The sequence below is a fragment of the Trachurus trachurus genome (genome assembly GCF_905171665.1).
Source record: "Trachurus trachurus genome assembly, chromosome: 24".
NCBI classification, from domain to species: domain Eukaryota; kingdom Metazoa; phylum Chordata; class Actinopteri; order Carangiformes; family Carangidae; genus Trachurus; species Trachurus trachurus.
Genome location: NC_139910.1, coordinates 19316940 through 19336204, shown reverse-complemented (window position 1 = coordinate 19336204; position 19265 = coordinate 19316940). Strand labels below are relative to the sequence as shown.

The 19265-nt window shown below is 40.9% G+C and overlaps 1 protein-coding gene across 1 annotated transcript in view; it reads right to left on the bottom strand.

The window, feature by feature from the left end:
• The window catches only part of nt5dc1 (5'-nucleotidase domain containing 1), a 68295-nt gene that overhangs the window by 8701 nt on the left and 40329 nt on the right, over positions 1–19265 (bottom strand). The window contains exons 8-10 of the mRNA XM_084000594.1: positions 18471–18568; positions 9688–9809; positions 801–974 (exon numbers count right to left, since the gene is read on the bottom strand). Coding sequence (XP_083856720.1) covers positions 801–974; positions 9688–9809; positions 18471–18568 — 394 coding nt within the window. The remainder of the gene's footprint in view (positions 1–800; positions 975–9687; positions 9810–18470; positions 18569–19265) is intronic.

Genomic DNA, 19265 nt, shown 5'->3' with positions numbered 1-19265 from the left:
GTTATGCCATTGCCATGTTGTGTGTGTGCGTAGAAGTGCCTGTGCTGATGTGTTCACGATGTGAACCCTGGTGCTAGAGTGTAAATTCCATGACACTGATAAGTGGCCTTTTCTAATGATGCTATCTGATCAATCTTCAAATTCAAATTCAAAACAACTTTATTAATCCCACAAGGGGCAATTCATTTTGAGCAGCAGGTTGTCGTGGTTTGTATGGCCTACATGGCCCACAATAAATAGACAATAAATAAATAGTCAGTACAACACACATCAGACAACAGAGTTCTAATTAATCTAATTAATCATGGATATGTGCATCCAGGATCTAAATGGATGCAGCAGAACCTGAGCTTCCATCTCTTTTTTACTCCATGCAGTCTTCCCTCCCAAAACCCAGGGATGGCATTACCCACAATGCAATGCCACCTCATATAGTCCAGTCAGAGATTCAGGTGTGTTATGTTAGTAGTCATGAACAGACTCATTCACTGCATGTACTACCTTCCAACACAACTTGAACACATACCTGTGTCAATATGTGTGATTTTACACGCTTCTACATGACAAGTCACTATCAAATCCTACCCATAATCCTCCCTTGCAGCTAATGTACGTATACAAACGGACAGATCATGACACAATAGAAGCTTATAGGTATGCACCGACTCACTCTGAGGGTAAATGGTGGCAGTCACCCAGAGGAAGAGGGGAGAGGCTGACAGAGGTGGGGGTGGGGGCTGAAGGGAGAGGGCTGTGCCTTACTGGCCGCTAAACGGAAACAGCTGCTTCTGTGAACTTACCTCAAACTTTCCCTTTTTCTCTAGAGGCTCCACTTGGGCCTCATTAGACATCGCCGCATCGCTCCTCGGGATCCCCTCCCCCTCCATCTCCTCCACTATCATCACCGTTTCCCACTTCCCAAAGCTGCTGGCGGGGTACATGTCTGACCTCATGCTATCTCCAAAATACGCCACCTGCAAGGTGAAGACAAGGAGAGGACAGAGAAGGGAGGACAGCTTGTTTGACTGCAACACAGAACTTAAATGCAGTAAGGCAGGCATATACTGACCCCCCCGCCCCCCCCAAGGGTGAACCAGACCAGACACGATGAGTCTGCAAAAGCCATTACATCCTCTTTGACCATCGCATCCCTTTTGTCCTCCACGTCTGAAAAGAAAAGCAAGTTGAGGCAGGTTTCCCTCAGACACATTCCAACAGTGAAGTGCAGGCACACACCGCTCACAGCCTCAGATCCAGCTCCCTTCAGATGGGAGAGGAAATGGAGTGAGAAGGAGGAGGAGAAATGGAGATGGCTGGAGATTAAAAAATGAAAAGACAGCAGTCTGCTGACACCCTGAACAGAGGAAAAAAGGTTTCACAGTCACAACAGGATACAAAGTTAAAGAGCAGAGGTTGGTTCAGAGGAAATCTCTAAAAACATCTTCTGGGACCAATTTGTTATTTGATTTTCAGACCATTAACACACATCTGTTTTTACATCTGAAAACCAAAAGGGAACAGGGAGATTTAGGGTGAGAATGTTCACATTTAAATTATCAATGAATGAGTTCTTTATCGTGCTCTGAAAAGATCATAGGACACTTGTGTATTTAAAACATTTTTAACTGTGATGATTTCTCCCTTTTAACTACAGTGTAATAGACAGGACAAAATCCACAGCCCTCGTTTTTCATCTTATATGAGTCTTCAGTAGTCTGGCTTTGTCTCTGCTAAGTGCTAACATGTGTAGTTTATGACAATAAAACACAACTATGGCGTACAAAGATAGTATTCTCTACTGAAGAGACTTGAACTTAAGTTTAGCTTTGGTACATTCTGAACATTATGCTCAAACAGCTCTTAAAACCAGCCATTGGGGCGTCCCATCATCCAGCCACACGGGATATGTTTCTCTGAGTATTTACCAGAAATATGCTATTTATCTATTATCTATTTATTATCTATCATTAAGAAAACAGTGAGTCAACTCGAAGAGCAGCTCAGAGTCTCCTCTGTTCTGATTGGCTCACTAAGCTGTTGCTACTATGCTCCAGAGAGACTACATGGAGATGTTTTTTTGGTTCTTAAAAGCATACAAGCATGCAAGATACATCTTATTGATCTTCTTATGGATCAACACTTCAAATAAAAGAGGGAAGTCTGGAACCTTTAACACAAAATGAGGCAGACTTGTACATTGTAATCACAGCATAATAATGTGGTAATAGCATTTCAAACAGAATAAAAAAAGAGTAGGAAGGGTAGCAAAATACTTCAATTATATAAATATCTGGCACTAGTGTAAAGAAACTTTTTTTTGTAACTTATTGGAAATCATAACATGAGGTCCTTTAAGTTTGAACCTATTTGCACCTAATGATTCAAAATTCAAATTATGTGATTTATAATAAATTAAAGTTTGTGAAATTAAAAATTGGCACAATGAAAAATTGAGAGCTTAAAAGCAAACGAAATACATATCTAATCAAAGTTTTGTCTACTCAGAGTTCACATATAAGTTTCAATTTTTGTGTTTAGGCTTAATCATAGTTATCTGAAACCTTTCAGTGAAGTTTCATGAAGGTTGCATCATTATGTAAACCCCTTATAAACATCACAAACAAGGGTCACACACACATGACTGTTTGGATGTGTGTGCATGTGTGCACGTGTGTGTGCATATGTGTGAGTTAACTCAATCAAATCTCCCTACAGGAGTAACAAGGCCATAAAGAGGATGTAAGACATTCCAGTAGCTGCCTGTAAGTCCCTCCCCCTCCTCACAGAGCTGAGCTGAGTCTCAGGCTGACTGTACCACATGTAAACAAACAGTGGAGCTAATCGGGGCCGCTACAGGCCAGGCCCATAGGGGAGGAGGAGGAGGAGGCTGCAGGAATCATATTTCCACCAGGACTTTCCCAGAACTGGCCACAGCTGGTCCTTGTACCCCCAAAAACCCCCTCACCTCTCACTGCTGCAGAGCTGCTGCTGCCAGAGTCTGGGGATCACTGTGATAAATATTTACAGAGGCCACAGATTCCAGCACAGAGGCAGCGTATCAAAAAAAGATGGATAGGATGGATACCGTTACATTAGCCTGAAACAGAGTGAGGTGCATGAGTCAAAGCAGCATGAGGTGAACCAGACTGCAGGTAAATCGGCTGGAAGGACTCCTCTCTGGTTCAAACAGAGAACATCACAACAGTCCTCAGTTCGGTTTAAATGCTCTCTTTAGTTGTGTAGTTGTGCTTTATCCCGAAATCTGCACATCTCTTACTGTGCCACAGTGAACCAGCTGAGAAAAGTTACAGACACCTCTAAACTGATAGGGCAGTGTTTTTCAACCTTGGGGTCGGGACCCCATGTGGGGTCGCCTGGAATTCAAATGGGGTCACCTGAAATGTCAAGTAATTGATTAAAAAAAATATATTGATTTTTTTTTTAACTAATTATTATTCTTTTTAAAATTATGATTAAAAACACCACACACAATATTAAACAACTGTTTTCTACACTTTCACTTTCTCAAATATAAATCAAGTTCAAATAAAATTCAGCATATAAAAATATTATTATATATTATTGTTATTGTTGGTACTGCTCCTGTATTAGTGCTTGCTCTCTCTCCCTACTCTGCACCCAAACCAAGGTGTGAAGAAGGTGATATCCATGTCCATGCGTCTATGTTTTATTTATTTGGCGTTACTGAAATCCCTTGGGCTTACGATGAAAACCAATTTCCCTATGAGGATAAATAAAGTTATTTTCACTTCAAGTGGTCAGTGTTCACCCTCCTGAGCAGCCCCAAGGTCCCAGACTAGGATCAGTCAACACAATTCCTGGAAGCATTTAAGGGTTAAGGACATTTTGCCTTATTGACACACAAATTTGGGGACACACAAAGGCCATTGAGTGGTTTGATGGCATTACTTGACTTACAAATATATTGAATTCCAGGAACTTCCAGCAACAGTCTTTAAGTGTCAAACTCATGTAGATCATTTTGGATTTTAGATGTTCTTTTGTGATCCATTCGATCAACAGAGTTCACTGAAATCAAGTATTGCTCAGAGGGTTCTTCCTAACATTGTTGCAGTAGTTCCCGCCAAGGTTTATGACCTCCAGTACAGCTTATCTGGTTCAGGTCTGGAGACTGTTCTGGTCTTCATCATGTGAAGCCTCTTTCTGGTTTTGTTTGTCTATTATTGTGGCTAATTATCTTAGTGCAGGATGATCCTCTGACTAATCATCTTCGTTACTTTTTCTTTTTCTTGTCATTCTTGTAGCAGTCAATACAACTACATAATCCTGGAGTACAGTGTGATCCTAATGATACATCTGAGGGTGTAGTTACACAGTCTGTACAGACAGAGGGTTTGTGCGTTGCCAACCTGTAGGAATTCTTTGCATTAACTTTAAGGACTCAATTTATTTCCACTGGTACAGGAAAACTGGAGGTGAACCAATTTTTTTTCCATTAAATTTTCCACTTACAGTATCTTTGTGCCATTCAAGGTCACTCGCTGGACCTGAACTGCAGAAATTTCAGTAACAATTGAAAAAATGGGGAGCTCTCAAACCTTTGACCAGTAGTATAGTTTTACTACTCCCAAGGTTGTCGTTGAAACGCAGTAAGTATCTTGGATGAAGATTGCTCTACTTTTCTCCAAGTTTTCCAATTTTGATATGCATTAGTCAAATGACATAACTGGCACGATCGTTTTCTGTGAATCAGGACCAGAGCTGTAGAACTGAAATGTTTGAAAGTACCATAAATGAGGTCTTCAGATTTGAATAGGATCCGACTGTATGTAAGAAGCAACTCATGTTAGGTTGGCATGTATAGTTACAGAAGTTGGATATTTAGTTTAGCCTATATGCATTTAAGGACAGCAACTTTATTCAAATTTCTGAGACCCGAATTACTTTTAAGCTTTGGTTTTAACTAGATGACTGTGAAGGCATCCTATTACTACCTAGCTACTAATACATCATTGGTTCTGAGCAGTTTCCATCACCTCTATTCTACAGTGATGAAGTGTTTTACAACTCCAGAAAGTTACATGCTGGAAATCAATTCATGCTATAACACTACAGTATGATCACATGATAAACAGTATAAACAGGCTAGAGTAATCTACCAAAAATGTACACCCACACACATTTCATTGGCCAGTGCAGCACGTTGCCAAATGATGTCCACTCCACTGCACCAAAAGGCTGCGCCAGGTTAAACTTTCTTTTGCCAAGTAACCCTGAGTCTCTTCACAGGAGTCCTTTGTATCAGCAGCTACATTGTGACAACACAGATGTCTCAGAAAAATAAATGAGTGGGGAGGGCATTTTTTATCACCGTGCTAATGTCGGTCTAAAACAAAGCCATAGTGAAATAATATAAACGAGTGGATGGTAAAGACAGCTCAGCGTCTGAGTCAAAGTGGGGAATATTATTCAGTGGTCGGCTCAGAGAAAGGACTCAGTGTCTGCCGAATGTCTCAGCGCTGATACAACACAACAACAAGGCTCATTTCTGTGAGTCTGTTTTTTTCCGTCCTCCGAAAGCGGCTTACTGCAGCTTTAATGTGACATACAATGTGGGCCTGTGGACAGCCATCTCTTATCAACTCATCACTCAGAGCAGCAGTTAAAGCCAAGCTAAGCCCAGGTACCCAGAGCTTCAGGCATGCAAAGGGAGCCTTAATGAACCCATTGTGCAGCACACTGTGTGGGATTGGTGGACTGGAAGCCTGGGAAGGAGGGCGGCATAAAAGATAGAAAAAGGCAGATCTTAATTCTAGGATGGATTTTAAACAAGTTCAGTTTTGTTATTACTTTAAAGCAGAAGTGAGTGATATATTTGTGTTAATATAAGTCTTAAATAGTTATATCTTCCGACAGAAATCACTTACATAGAGTGTTTGGACTGAAACACGGGTCTGTCAGTCCCTCTGCTCTGCTCTGAGCCGAAGAGAAAACATTTATCGTATCCTACAGTTTTTATCCAATGAGGAGAGAGAACGGCATGCAGGGCTGTGTGTGCAGCCAAGGAACGCCGTGAATGTGGTGACGTAGCGACGAGGACTGTTATGGTGCGTTCAAGGAAACTCGTATTTTTCCGACCGTGAAGTGGTACCAGTTCGATCTGGTACGAGTTCACCGGTCGGAAGTTACGAGTGGCCGTTATAGTGACTTTCACCGGTAAAACAGGTCGGAAAAACACGAGTGGGTTGCCTGGAACGCTACAAAGTCGTAAGTTGTGACTTGAAGCTGTAATTTACGATTTCAAAAGCCTGCCTGGAACGCAGCATTAGCGAAAACGACCGGATCACTCACTTCTGCTTTAATGTTATGTTTAATGTTAGTTTACAATGTAAAAGTCAGCACTGAGAGGTAATTGATTCATAAAGAGGTGACATGATATAGGCTGAAAGATCCTGACTGATTTATCTTGTCTTCAAAAATGTTAATGAATTAAGCTGTGTTTAAAAATGGCTATGTAATATTATCATAAACTGTTAGGAAATAATTGACCTGTAAAATAAAGCTTAAAAAAAAAAAATCATAATAAAACTTGATAACAGATAATTTGCTCATCAACTGAATTCAATCTCCTCTGCTGCACAGGAACCGTTAATGAACACAACTAGCCATACTGAGTGTGTGTGTGTGTGTGTGTGTGTGTGTGTGTGTGTGTGTGTGTGTGTGTGTGTGTGTGTGTGTGTGTGTGTGTGTGTGTGTGTGTGATCATGGCTGTGACCCCAACACTTGTGTGAGCGCAGTCAGTGTTCAGCAGGAATTGTAATCTTCAGTGAATGCCTCCATTCAGCCCAGCTGCATTAAGTCTTATCAGGTGAAAGTGGAGAAAAGTGAAAACACAGAGCGTCTCAGGTCGCCCTGGAGGGCCGTTTAAAGCAGCTATAAGTGCAGGTTGACACTGAATTCCTAGAGAGCTTTCTCCACGTGGCCAGAACAGAGGGGGCATTGAGCAGAAGGGGACGGAGGGTGGGGGGTGGGGGGTGGCATTAGAGCTGTGGAAGTGGATGATGACCAGTATTGTTGGGTGGGTTCTGCATGCCTGATCTGACTTTTTATCTTACAGTGTGAGACACAATAAAAGCCACAAGCTTGACACAGTAAATGCTGTTTGACTGAAAAATCACTTATTGGCCACGGTTACGGTGTTTTTCTTATTGGAAATTAAATTATTTTCATTCGGAATTTAAGCTCTCATGTAAACATGGCCATTGTTTCTGTTCCGATCTGTTGTCAAACTGTCAACACACTGTGGTGGTCAGGCTGATGGTAACGTGTTAGCTAGCCAGCAACATACTGTACGTGCAAATTATCATGATTGCCATGATAACAAGCTAGCTAGCTAACATGCTCCCTGACCTAAACCATCAGACTGTTTACTTCGGAGACATGGGGTTGGGCATGGAGTTGTGGAGGTGGCATCAGGGAGCAGAGCTGCTGCTTCTTACCTAATCACAGTCTTCCTTTGATAGTCTACAAATGTGCCACACATACACACACATACACACACTCAGGAGGCCATTAGAGACTGTTCAACTGTTGGGCACCTAGAGACATGCGGTACAAAGCTGAATTTATGTTGGAAGTGTGTGTGACCAGCAATAAAAAGGCTGTTGGAGAGTGGATCGTCTGGTCTGTGTTTGTGTTGGGGAGGGGAGAGGAGGGGAGGAAGGAGAGGAGGGGGGGGGGGGGGGTGTTGAGGGCAACTCACGGTGACAGTGAGACTTGCTACAGATATATTAGCAGCACCGTCAACTGGCAATAAATCAGCAATTTTTACAGAGCAGTTAATATTCCAGCCGAACAGGGTTATATGGAATAAAAGTGAATGGTTCAACACAGCTACTGTAACATCCACCTCCATGTTTGTAAGTCTGTGCAGGAGCTGAGAGTGAGAAGATCACAGTGAATTTTGTGTGGGTAAGATTAAAATTAAATAAAAAAAAATAAAAAAAAGAGATGCATAAATTAACTTCTGCTCTCTGCATGAATCTACTACTCTCTGGTCTTCCTCACAGATCATGAACTTCAGCTGGTTCAGAAAGCAGCAGGCTGCAATCTCTTCAGTACTTATATTGCTCCTGTTTCTCCAGCAGCTGCACCTGCTCCCTGATGAAACACAACCTACACCTCCATATCTCTCTGATCTGCTCCACCTCTCCATACCTGCCTGCACTCACACAGCTTCCTCCTCCATCATCTCTCTGCACCTCCTTGTCTGTCTGACTGCCGCGGGCTTTAGAGCCTTTGGCCATGTTGCTCCTCAACTCTGGAACCTACTTGGGACAGTCATGTTAAACCCAGTGGTGGTGGTCCACTTTAAATTGTATAAAATGTGTAAAGAGGAAGTTTCTTCATGAAAACATTTGAAACTTTAAAATGCTTTTCTTTGCATTCAACATTTTACAAGCGCATAATTTTCTCTTACTTAAATGTAGCCTATGTCCTCCCCCATTTTCCGCCTTTGTAATATTGATTCTTTACACACACATTCAAAGCTGTCATTTTCATTCCTGTCTATTACATTTATATTACTTTGTATTTTATGTCTTGTACGTGCTACTTTATTTTTCATTTACTGTGTGTTGGAAGGCCTTCGTGAGTGCCTTGAAAGGTGCCTTCCATTAAAATGTATCATTATTATAATTATAGCTGAATGTGGCTTAACCACCTCAGTGCAGTTGCCTGATTCCCTGACATGCCACTACCGTCACTGACTGTGAAAAAAAATGCTGTAATTAATTGAGGTTTAACCTTATAAGCCAGACATGATGTCATCCTTTTGGGGGCAAGTAGACGACTGTGGCTGCGACTTAAATGTGTTACAAATCAGCAGTTGCTTTTTTGTTGAAAGTTGGTACATGAAATTCTAATATTGGTGTATTTTCTCTAACAGGTGGTTTATATCAGTGAACCTCACAGTGCGTTTTTCGTTCACACACCCCTTATGAGTGTACTCAGGACCACTGCAACATTTAATAAGCTTTTACCCACAGATGAGGTTTCCCAGTGTGGGACAGCGGCTGCAGCTTCTGCTCCTCACAGGCAGCCACAGGCCAAGCAGCTTTCACTGACTGTCTGATGATTTTTTTTTTTTTTTTTTGTAGCTGGCTAGGGTTTCAACCAGTGAGTCAGCATTTTCCTCTAGTCTACCCACAGTGACATTGTTGTCCTGTTTGTGTCCTGTTCTTAGCTGAGCGCAGTTATCTTCAAAGGTGTTTTAGTGATTATGCGCACAGTCTCAAAATCTGAACATGGCCTTCATGTTCATACGACCTGAACAAAAAAGCCAGGCTTGCTTTGAATTATTGGGCCTTTGCTTTTTTTTTTTTTTTGTCTACCTGAGACATCAAAATAAAAAGAATGGGCTGCATTGTGCAACAGAAGCTGGTATGAGGAGTTGGCTTCGGTACACACAGCGCGCTGGCACACGGGGGCCCCGTCGACAGCCATGCCAAGGGCCACGTTCCTCCTCTCCATCATACCAGTGTGAATCTCTGAGCTGATTTATTATGAAGCCCTCGTCTCTTTCAGCCCCTGCCAAAACCGAAGTTGTGGTCAAACCTCAAAGCGGGCCGCAGACGTCCTTCAACCAGAGAGGTCCGAGCGCTCGCCCCCTGTTAATATACGACCTGGCCGACCGGCCGGCCTCACCTTGGGCTCTGGTTTTCCCGTCATTCTCTTGAGCAGATCGTGGAGGTGCGGCCAGTTGCCCTGGGAATACCAGCCAGGTTTGTCCAGCGAAGGTAGCCCCTCTTTCTCCTCCACGTCGTTCACTGTGGGAAAGAAAACAAAATCAAAATGAACAATTTGACCAAAACTAACTAACGCAGCCTTCAGTCGGCCAGCACCGAACCTCAGCAGAGTTTTCAGCGTTACATGAAAAGAAAAGTCAATATTTCAAGGAATTACAGCTGTTGTTTCTTTACTTCAATGTGTTAACTTTATTCGAGGGATTAAGTCTCATTAAGAAAACGTACAGTCGTCCAACAGCCATTACCAGTGGAGGGGAAAACCAGGCGTGTGAGTGAGAGCAGAGCAGAACAGCAGTGACTCGTCCCTTCAGACCCGGCCATGTCCCTATCGTCCCGGTCCAAGCCTGCCTGCTACAACACCACGTGGAAAGCACAAGTGCTTCCAAAACCTCACATTTACCCTCCAAAGAATTTCGGAGCCATGCGTTCAGCCATGCACAACAGCCGGTCGCAGTGAGCTCACCATGCTCATGTCAAATGACTCAGGATTTTCCACTTGTTAGCTACATGTTTTATAATTGTGTAGAAGAAAAACGTGATTTAGCGCAGAAAAAGTCCAAAACCTGGTTTTACTGTGGCCCCACAAACAATAACAGTAGTACAAGAGTGCTGTTGTAAAATAAAGCTTGATTCAATATGGATATTATAACTACTCGAAAATACCTAAGTGAACATGATTGAACAAGACAAGGGGTGTGACATTATTGACATGTCACACACATAACTGAATATACAGTAGTGTCCATGGCATTTACACAATGTGTCGCATTTGGTTGATGAAAATACATTGTGAACATTGTGCAACTCAACAACTGACGTAAATGAAGCAAACTTATTATAAGTAAGAACAAGAATTAGGTGTCAACAACTGCAATTCACAGTACTGTTTCATTATCGGTACAGTGCTGCTTGAAAGTTTCTGAACCCGTTAAGTAGTTTAGATTTTTCTGTTTGTTTTGTTTTTTTAACCATGATTTTCTTATTTTCTTATCACCAGTTTTTATGTATGATATGTCACGTTTATGTTTATCAATTCCATGTACTTGCTTTGAGGAAAACTGCGTGTGTAGCCAGCAGAGAAATGAACCATGGAATCTGAATATGTGCAAAAGTAAGTGAACCCCAGCTGTACTGGTGAAGTCAAGTAGGTAAAAGACTCACATGTGGGAGCTCAAGTGAGATCAGTCAAGTTAGATATCCTTAAGAAAGGTTTTTTTAAGATCTGTAAGACAAATAATTCACAAATGGAGGACACTCAGCATCACCACAACTCTGGCCAGAAGCAGACTGCCATCAAAACTTTCACCAAGATGCACAAGAAAAATAATAAATCAGGTAAAGGCCACCCCACACATCACTCTCTGGCAGCATCGGGGATAAATGTACATGGGTCAACAATCAGGTGAAAAATGAATAGACATGTCATTCATGGGAGAGTTGGTATAGAAGGAAGCCTCTGCTCTCCAGAAAGAACAAAATTTCCCGTGTAAACTTTGCCAGAGATCACTTGGACAAACCAGAGGCCTTTTGGACGTCCAATCTCTGGACAGATGAGTCCAAAATTGAATTACTTGGCCACAATCATAGGCACCATCATGTTTGGAGGGTTCACAAACTTTCAAGCAGCTCTGTATATTCATAATAATAATAATAATAATTCATGGTGACTGAGTGAACAAGGGAGTCTACAGCCATACTACCAGCCCTCAGAGGCTGTAAACAACTGTGCCTGGAAGTTAAATGTTAACATCAGAATACTAACATGCTCACAAGAAAATGTAAATAATTTAAAATGCTGATTTCAATGGGTCATTTTCTATGGATATCAATACGGTGATCTTGTAACAACAACACAGTACACAAAGAGCGAAATTCTCTCACTTCAAAACAAAGAGCTGAGTGGTTTTCAGGAAAACATACAAAAACAGACATTGAACTGCAATCACGTAATCATGAACAGCTATTCTTCTCTTGTGGCTGCCATTTCCCAAACGCTCCGTTCTGACATTTTGTGGTTATTTACTGCTTGTATTTTTCTAACTTGGAGTCCGTGAAGGTGCTGACATGCAGGAACGTGAATGAGTTATATAAGAGGCTGACACAAACATGTTGCAGGTGGTCGTTATAATGCGGACTGGAGCGGTCTGGTTTGTGGTGTGGTGGTTCAAAGTAGCCTATTTCAAAGGGGCTGTCAAAGACCACTTAGACAAGACAGACACACAGAAATATGTGCAGCAATTACACATGTAATTGCAGTAATTACGATACGGAGTGCTGATGCATCACTTTCCAAACAGTAGTTCTGTGTTGTTTCTTCACTATTTCATCACATTTTAAGAAAATGCTGTATTTTATAAGGTCATTACATTGGTTTTACATTTGAAGATTACTGTACTTGTAAATATACAGCTTGAGAAAGCAGCTGCATTATAGTGGATGAACCGTTTATACTTTCTCCAAGCAGAGACTCATATTTCTAAATATAATCTTTGGGTAACACTTTAGATTAGGGAACACATATTCACCATTAACTATTAATATGCATATAAGTAGCTTACTAGCTCCTTATTAGTAATTATTAAGCATGTATTAACACCTTATACATTGCCTTATTCTACCTCTATTACACCATGAATTAAGATTTTTTTTCTGATATTAACTCCTAATTATCGCTCATTGTAAATTAATGCGTTAATGTTATACTAATTCAGAGTGATAAAGGAAGAATTATTGTTCTTGTGCTACTGCCCCTGTACAAGGCCCCAATAACCCACTGGTTATTCAAATCATTATTCAGAAACAACAATGCATTAATTTACAATGAATAAGCGATAATTAGGAGTTAATATCAGGAAAAATCTTAATTCATGGTGTAATAGAGGTAGAATAAGGCTATGTAGAATAAGGTGTTAATACGTGCTTAATAATTACTAATAAGGAGCTAGTAAACTATATGCATATTAATAAGCACCTAGTTAATGGTGAATATGTGTTCCCTAATCTGAAGTGTTACCAATCTTTGTAATTCAATCTTGGTTGACTAACCAATATTGACACATCACATTCTTAAATGGGTTAAAATACCTTCTAAAACAGGAAATAACAACAGTCATATGGGAATACAATCAAATGTATGCACATACTGTATACATGCAGAGGATTTATTCTTAATGGCTCTACATGTGAAGCATTTAAATAAAAACAAACAAAACCTTAAAACTTTGCTGCTATCTAGGAAATCAACAAAGCATTTTCCTTGGAGTTGGTAATTGCTTCTCTAGACAGACTGTGGTGTTTATGTTGACTGACTGCTTTTTAAGAGCAGCAGCAGCAGTAGCACAAGCAGCAGCAGCCTTACATGCGGAACCATGGCGATGCAGGGTCCGCAGGTTCGCACTGAGGTTAAATATGCTACAAATATTGTGACAGGAGAGAGTGAAAGAACAAGTGATGAGCACCTGTACATGTGGGAGTGTCCTCGCACACACACACACACACGCACAGTAACAGCTGTGAGGACAGAGGACATTGAGAGGGAGGAATGAACGGTATGCACAGAAGTGCAAACTGAGCAGCAGCCTTAAGATATCCTTTGGCACTTTCACAGAAATAGGAGATGAAGATAATGATGATGATGTACAGTGGGGGCTGAGGTTATGAAGTGATTTATGTAACATCTTTATCTGACATGGAGCTGATTGCAGCATGTTTTAAATGACAGTGTTCTATTGTACGTATGTCTGAGCCCAGGGCTAACTTCAACTATAACACAAAGACGGTGATACGTTCACTGCCGTTCCTCATTCAACAACAATATGTTGAAATACGGTGCTACAAGAACATCTGAGGTGAGATCACCTCTTTACACCAGTTCAGACAGGACTGCTGTCTGTTCATCTCCCTCACATACTACAGTCAACACAACCCTGAAGGTTCAGACAGAGAGAATGTTTTTTCTACTTTTCCACTCTCACACATATAAAAAGTACAGTGCTGTAATGTTGTACAGTCTGTCCTGCTGTTTGATTCCTCTATTATACCCTGGCATGTAGCAAACAAACCGCTGTCAAAAACTGAAACACAATTTACAAAAGAGAAGGGGTGGGGGGTGTTTTCCCTGTTTGGGTTGAACTGTATCAAGATAATGACATTTTGTGTATTGCATGAACTTGCTTTGCAGTGAATTAGACCTTCATTCCTCCGGGCTGTGAACCAACAAACATGGTGACACCCATGTCCTCTATTGATCACAGTTGTTCAAATCTGATCGGTTGTTTTGCACATTTTCAATCTCCCATTTTCCCTTTTTTGTTGTGATGTAGGGATGTCACGATTATACATTTTCTTGGTACGATATTGTCAGAGACATAATCACGGTATTACGATTATCACGGTTATTATGCACTAATTAATTTCACAACACTATGAATGTGTAAAATCAAATATAGTCAAAATATAATTACATTACTCATTGTTTACACAAAATATTTCAAGTATCTATTAAAATATGACGATTTCTTAATCCCCAGGGAAAATGTTTGAAATATTCAGGTCATTAATTGCCATCCATACCAAATGTTTAAGTTAATTTTAATCTTTTTTTTTAAATTACAAATTACACTCTAGCACTTAAATTCCTACCAATTCAATGTTATGTTAGGTAAATGGACCAGTATCTGTGCATATACCTTTACTTTGGCGCACATCTGCCAACATGGTTCATACATAACCTTTTTTTGGAAAGTGACGGTATTTAGGAAGGAATCTTTGTGATCAATTAATTGTGGCGTTGAATACCGCAATTAATTGTGAAAACAAGTAATTGTGACATCCCTATTGATGTGTTTTGCGATGGCCCTCGATGGGCACAGTCTCCAGGAAGGAGAGAGTCCGATGTTTTCTGCTCATTCCTCCTTTCAAGCAGCTGCTCTGCTGCCCTGTGCTGTGGCTGTGGATAAGGCTATTTGCTTGGACTGTGGCTTTATCTGTGGTTGAATGACCGGTACTATATGGACAAGGCTACTGTGGCTGGACTGTGACTGTGCTGCTCCTGTTGATATACTGTAAGCCAAGAAAGCATCGTCAAGCCACGTGGAAAAGTGAGGCCAGAGAGATTGAGAGGACAGAAGCAGAGGAGCTGCCAGATTAGTACCGTCTTATCCTAAATATTTTCACTGCAACCTTATCAGTGATAAATGATCGATTTGCAGACTGTACAAACATGCTTTTAGACTGGAGTCCATTCGAGTTCACTGCTTCTTCCTCTGCTCTATAGTGAGTGTATGGGCTTGTCCCATCCCTCACTCCCCGTCAGTTTCTGCCTACTTTACAAACAGTTTCATCATGAGTGGTGAATAAAAGAATGTTTTCTGTCTCTTACTCTTTTTTAATTAACGATTAAAAATCGCTGTGCAGTTAAGAGGAAACAGGCAGCTTCCAGACACACAACTAATTAATGTGCTCTGTGTGTCCTCACATCACAGCTCCTACACATAACAAGCAGCACTTCGTTACAATCAGCTGATCAGAGTGTGTGGGTGTGTGTAAGTGTGCCGCAATCGTGGTAATATGTGATTTAAAAAAAAACACAACAAACTGCAGCAAGCAAACAAAATGTAGTATTAATGGAATGCTGCATTTTATAATACTGCACTTAGAATTATGTTCTGGTCAAACATCATCCTCCTGATCACCAATATTATCATCCATCGGCCCTCATTCCCAAATTGTTGGTTGCAATGGTAATGCATGTGGGCCGACAGAAAAGCTGAGGTGAAAAAATGTGATGGCAGAGAGACAAAGAAGTTTTAAAGTGCGGCTCAGTCATTAACATGCAGAGCAGAGCAGAAATCTGGGCACACACACACATACACTTAACTGCATTATTATGAACATTGGTTAATGATAAAAAAAAAATGTATCAGTGTTGGATGGTGTGTTCTTGAATCTCAACTGTCAGAAATTCAACTTCAGATCATTTGGTGGAGAAAGGGTACGATAATGTTAATGGAGTACAGATGACAAAATAAAAATTATGTTGATCATTTGTTTCTTATTCATTTTTTTCTTACAAAATAACAAATAATACCGACAATAGAACTGTTAAAATACCACATCAATAAGCAATAATTAAAAAATCACTAGCACCAGTAAGTGTTTTCAGTGTGTTCTGTACTGTGTGATTGTCACCCACGCACACAGAACAAAATCAAAACAATTTAATCAATACAAGAAGTGGAAGTTCTCTGCGATAGTTTATGAGCTGGTAATCAGCTGTATAAACTCCCTACAAATACATCCCCACTCTGAACTGATCGTGCTTCAAAGTGCTACACTCATAAATTTCCAGTGTCACATTCTTCTCCATAAACTTTACTGGCTAATAAATAAAAAAGGAGAATTTGAAGCATGCGGACCATCAAGTGATGTGTCCAAGTAGAAAAGGAGTGGCCAGTGTGTGTGGAGGCCAGGGGAAGAGCAGATGCTGATGCTTTTTTTTTTCTGCCAACGTGGCAAAACTCAGGAGGAGCGAGGGAGAAGAGAAAGAGAGTGAGAGAGAGAGAGTGAGGGAGAATATTTTGGTGAGTAGATCATCCTGTCTTCACACATAATGCATCCCCTGTGTTATTGCTGGCAGGGAGACAATTCAGACAATCCAGATGAGGGGAGCTGCCCCTTTCTGTCAGTGCACACCTTCAACATGAGCGACAGGATCAGATGCCTGGGCTGATGAGAGGGGAGGCGGCCCACACAGGTAACTGGTCCAGGAGCTGAGCCAATGAAACACTGACACATGAAACTCATTGCAGCTGCTGCTGGAAATCCTCACATTAAATATGGAGTTAGATTACATCTGATCTGACCTCTGAATCCCATCTGAAAATAACAGAAGGGATACTGCAGGGTCAATGCTGCTCAAGGGGGACATTCAAAGGAAGGATGGATAGATGGATAGATAGATAGATAGATAGATAGATAGATAGATAGATAGATAGATAGATAGATAGATAGATAGATAGATAGATAGATAGATAGATAGATAGATAGATAGATAGATAGATAGATAGATAGATAGATAGATAGATAGATAGATAGATAGATAGATAGTGCACTTGGATATATAACATATGTATCATCTTAATCATGTTGTTGACACATAAGGTCGCAGCTTAAACAAGCACAATGCAAGTGTCTTTGCATACTTCACTCTGTTGTGGTTGTCAATCTGTCCACAGCTCATGTTTCTAAAGCAAATAACTTTCATCCCTGAGTGTCTTGGTCTTAAAATGATTTGTAGAACATTGTTGTTTCTTGGTCTTGGTGGAAGCCTGGTCTGAAGTCAGTGGTGCATGATGTGGCCAAAAGATAATATGACAATCTTCTTGAATTCCACAGTGACAATTTGTTTCTGCTCTGGTTTTATTGTGAAAGTCCACACTGGAAGCTGTGATTCACATCCTTCTGCTGCTTTGATGTTTGTTTTTTTCTTTGAATGTTTGTCTGCTCACTGCTGCTCCTCACCAGTGATTATGTTTTCCTTTACAACTGTGACCGATGTTGTCTGGCCTGCCCTGAGTGGGTTTCGAACGCGGGTCTCCCACACTGCAGGCAACGATGCAAACCGTTTCGGTTTGCATTGTCAAGTGGGTTTGCACGCTTTTATGGGTGAGTGAGTTTAACTTCAGTACCACTAACCGCCACACCTCGTCACTTCTCACTGGTACCTCGTGACTATGGCTATACCCGCGGACCTCCGTTACACAACCACTATCTCACTTTTTGCTTCGTGCATATAGGCTATTTGTCTGGAGAACACTAAAATGCGAGTAAGGAGAGGGTTTAATTAACATTCTGTTTAATTGACTGATTAATTGATACAATTTGTTCGAAAAAAGTATGCTCAAAATATATTTTTTAAATTATTCTATTCAGTGTTTCAGGGTACCTTTTAGCAGGGTATCTATTAAAGCAGCAATACTCAGACTCTGTATGGTTAATATGCACACTTTTGCTAATTTGTCGCACGTCATATTGTCATCGCAATATTGAACAGTGTCATTGCACATTTTGCTCATATCGTGCAGGCCTAGTAAGTATGTATCATAAATATTGCAAGATCATCCAGGTTATAAAATCATCAGATCACTGTGACTCCATGGTTGATTTATCAGGTGGTAACATGTGCCCACTCACACACCAGCAGAAAGTGCCTCAGATGTTTGGATGAGTCAGGTGGAACATGGAAATGTTGAAAAGGTTCTTGTGACATATTATGGGTTGCACAACTTCTTCATGTGTCATGGACATATCTTGACCAGAAACGAGACATATTCTCTATTAGGAAACACACTGTTTCTCATTCATCAACAAATGTATCCATGGGCCAGCAGTTTCATAATGAACTGAAAGGTATTTACACTTCTCATAATATTATGTAAAATGCATCTAACATCATGTGTGCTATTTCTTTTCTCACTTTTCTCTTACTGATTTGTCACTGACAGAAAATAAACCAGGAACAACTTATAACGACATTACATTATTAGTTCGACTGTGATGACAAAGCTCCTCAAATGTTTTCGTAAATACTGTAATGGCTTTACAATATGAAAACAAAAGCTGTTTGTCTTGGAAATAGTGACGAGTATTTGTAATTATTTGTTGGTGTTTTAAAGCACTCACCCAGGGTCCTGAAGGGCCTCTGCTGGGGCACCAACGAGAAGAAACCGGGCTTCAGGGCGTTTGTGATGATGACGTCAAACAGCTCCTCAAAATCCTTCCTGCAACAGCCAGAGAAACAACATTGACCTCTGTGTGTAGCACAATGCCTGGACAGCATCCAAATACACTCACTTACACAAGCACGCATAGCTCAGAGAAGCTAAACAGTGTGTACGGGTGATGGAAAGCACGGCGCAATAAATAGTGTACACATGCAGCATTGCAGGGGGAATATTTAGTCTGATAAAGTAAACACTCTGAGAGGGTAATATACACTCCCAGCTGGATTGCAGTTATGAGAACACATGAGACCGCAGCTGGACGGTGTCACCATCGAGCCCTGCATTATAGACTATGTACAAGTACAGTATATGGAAGAGGAGCCTCTGTACAATCTTCCTTATAAAGTGATAGGCCAGGAAGGACATCTTACCAGGAAGCATGTAAACTAATCAGATTGATGTATGAATGTGTGTATGTGCACATAGAGCAGTTCTGCTATGGAGTGATACACAGTATATTCACAAGTGGTTAAGATATGATACTAGATAAAGGACAGGAAACAAGGTCAGGCAGATTGGGAATGAGAAGCAACGAGTTTCCCACCAGCCTTAAAACGTCAGGGTCACTGCTTTTATACAGCCTTGAACACCTCAGCTGGATGAAACTAACACAAATGTCATAATTCCATCACTATTTCCTTGTCGTTTCCCACCGTTCGAGGCTCAACTGGTGCTCTTCTTTTCCTTTTAAAGT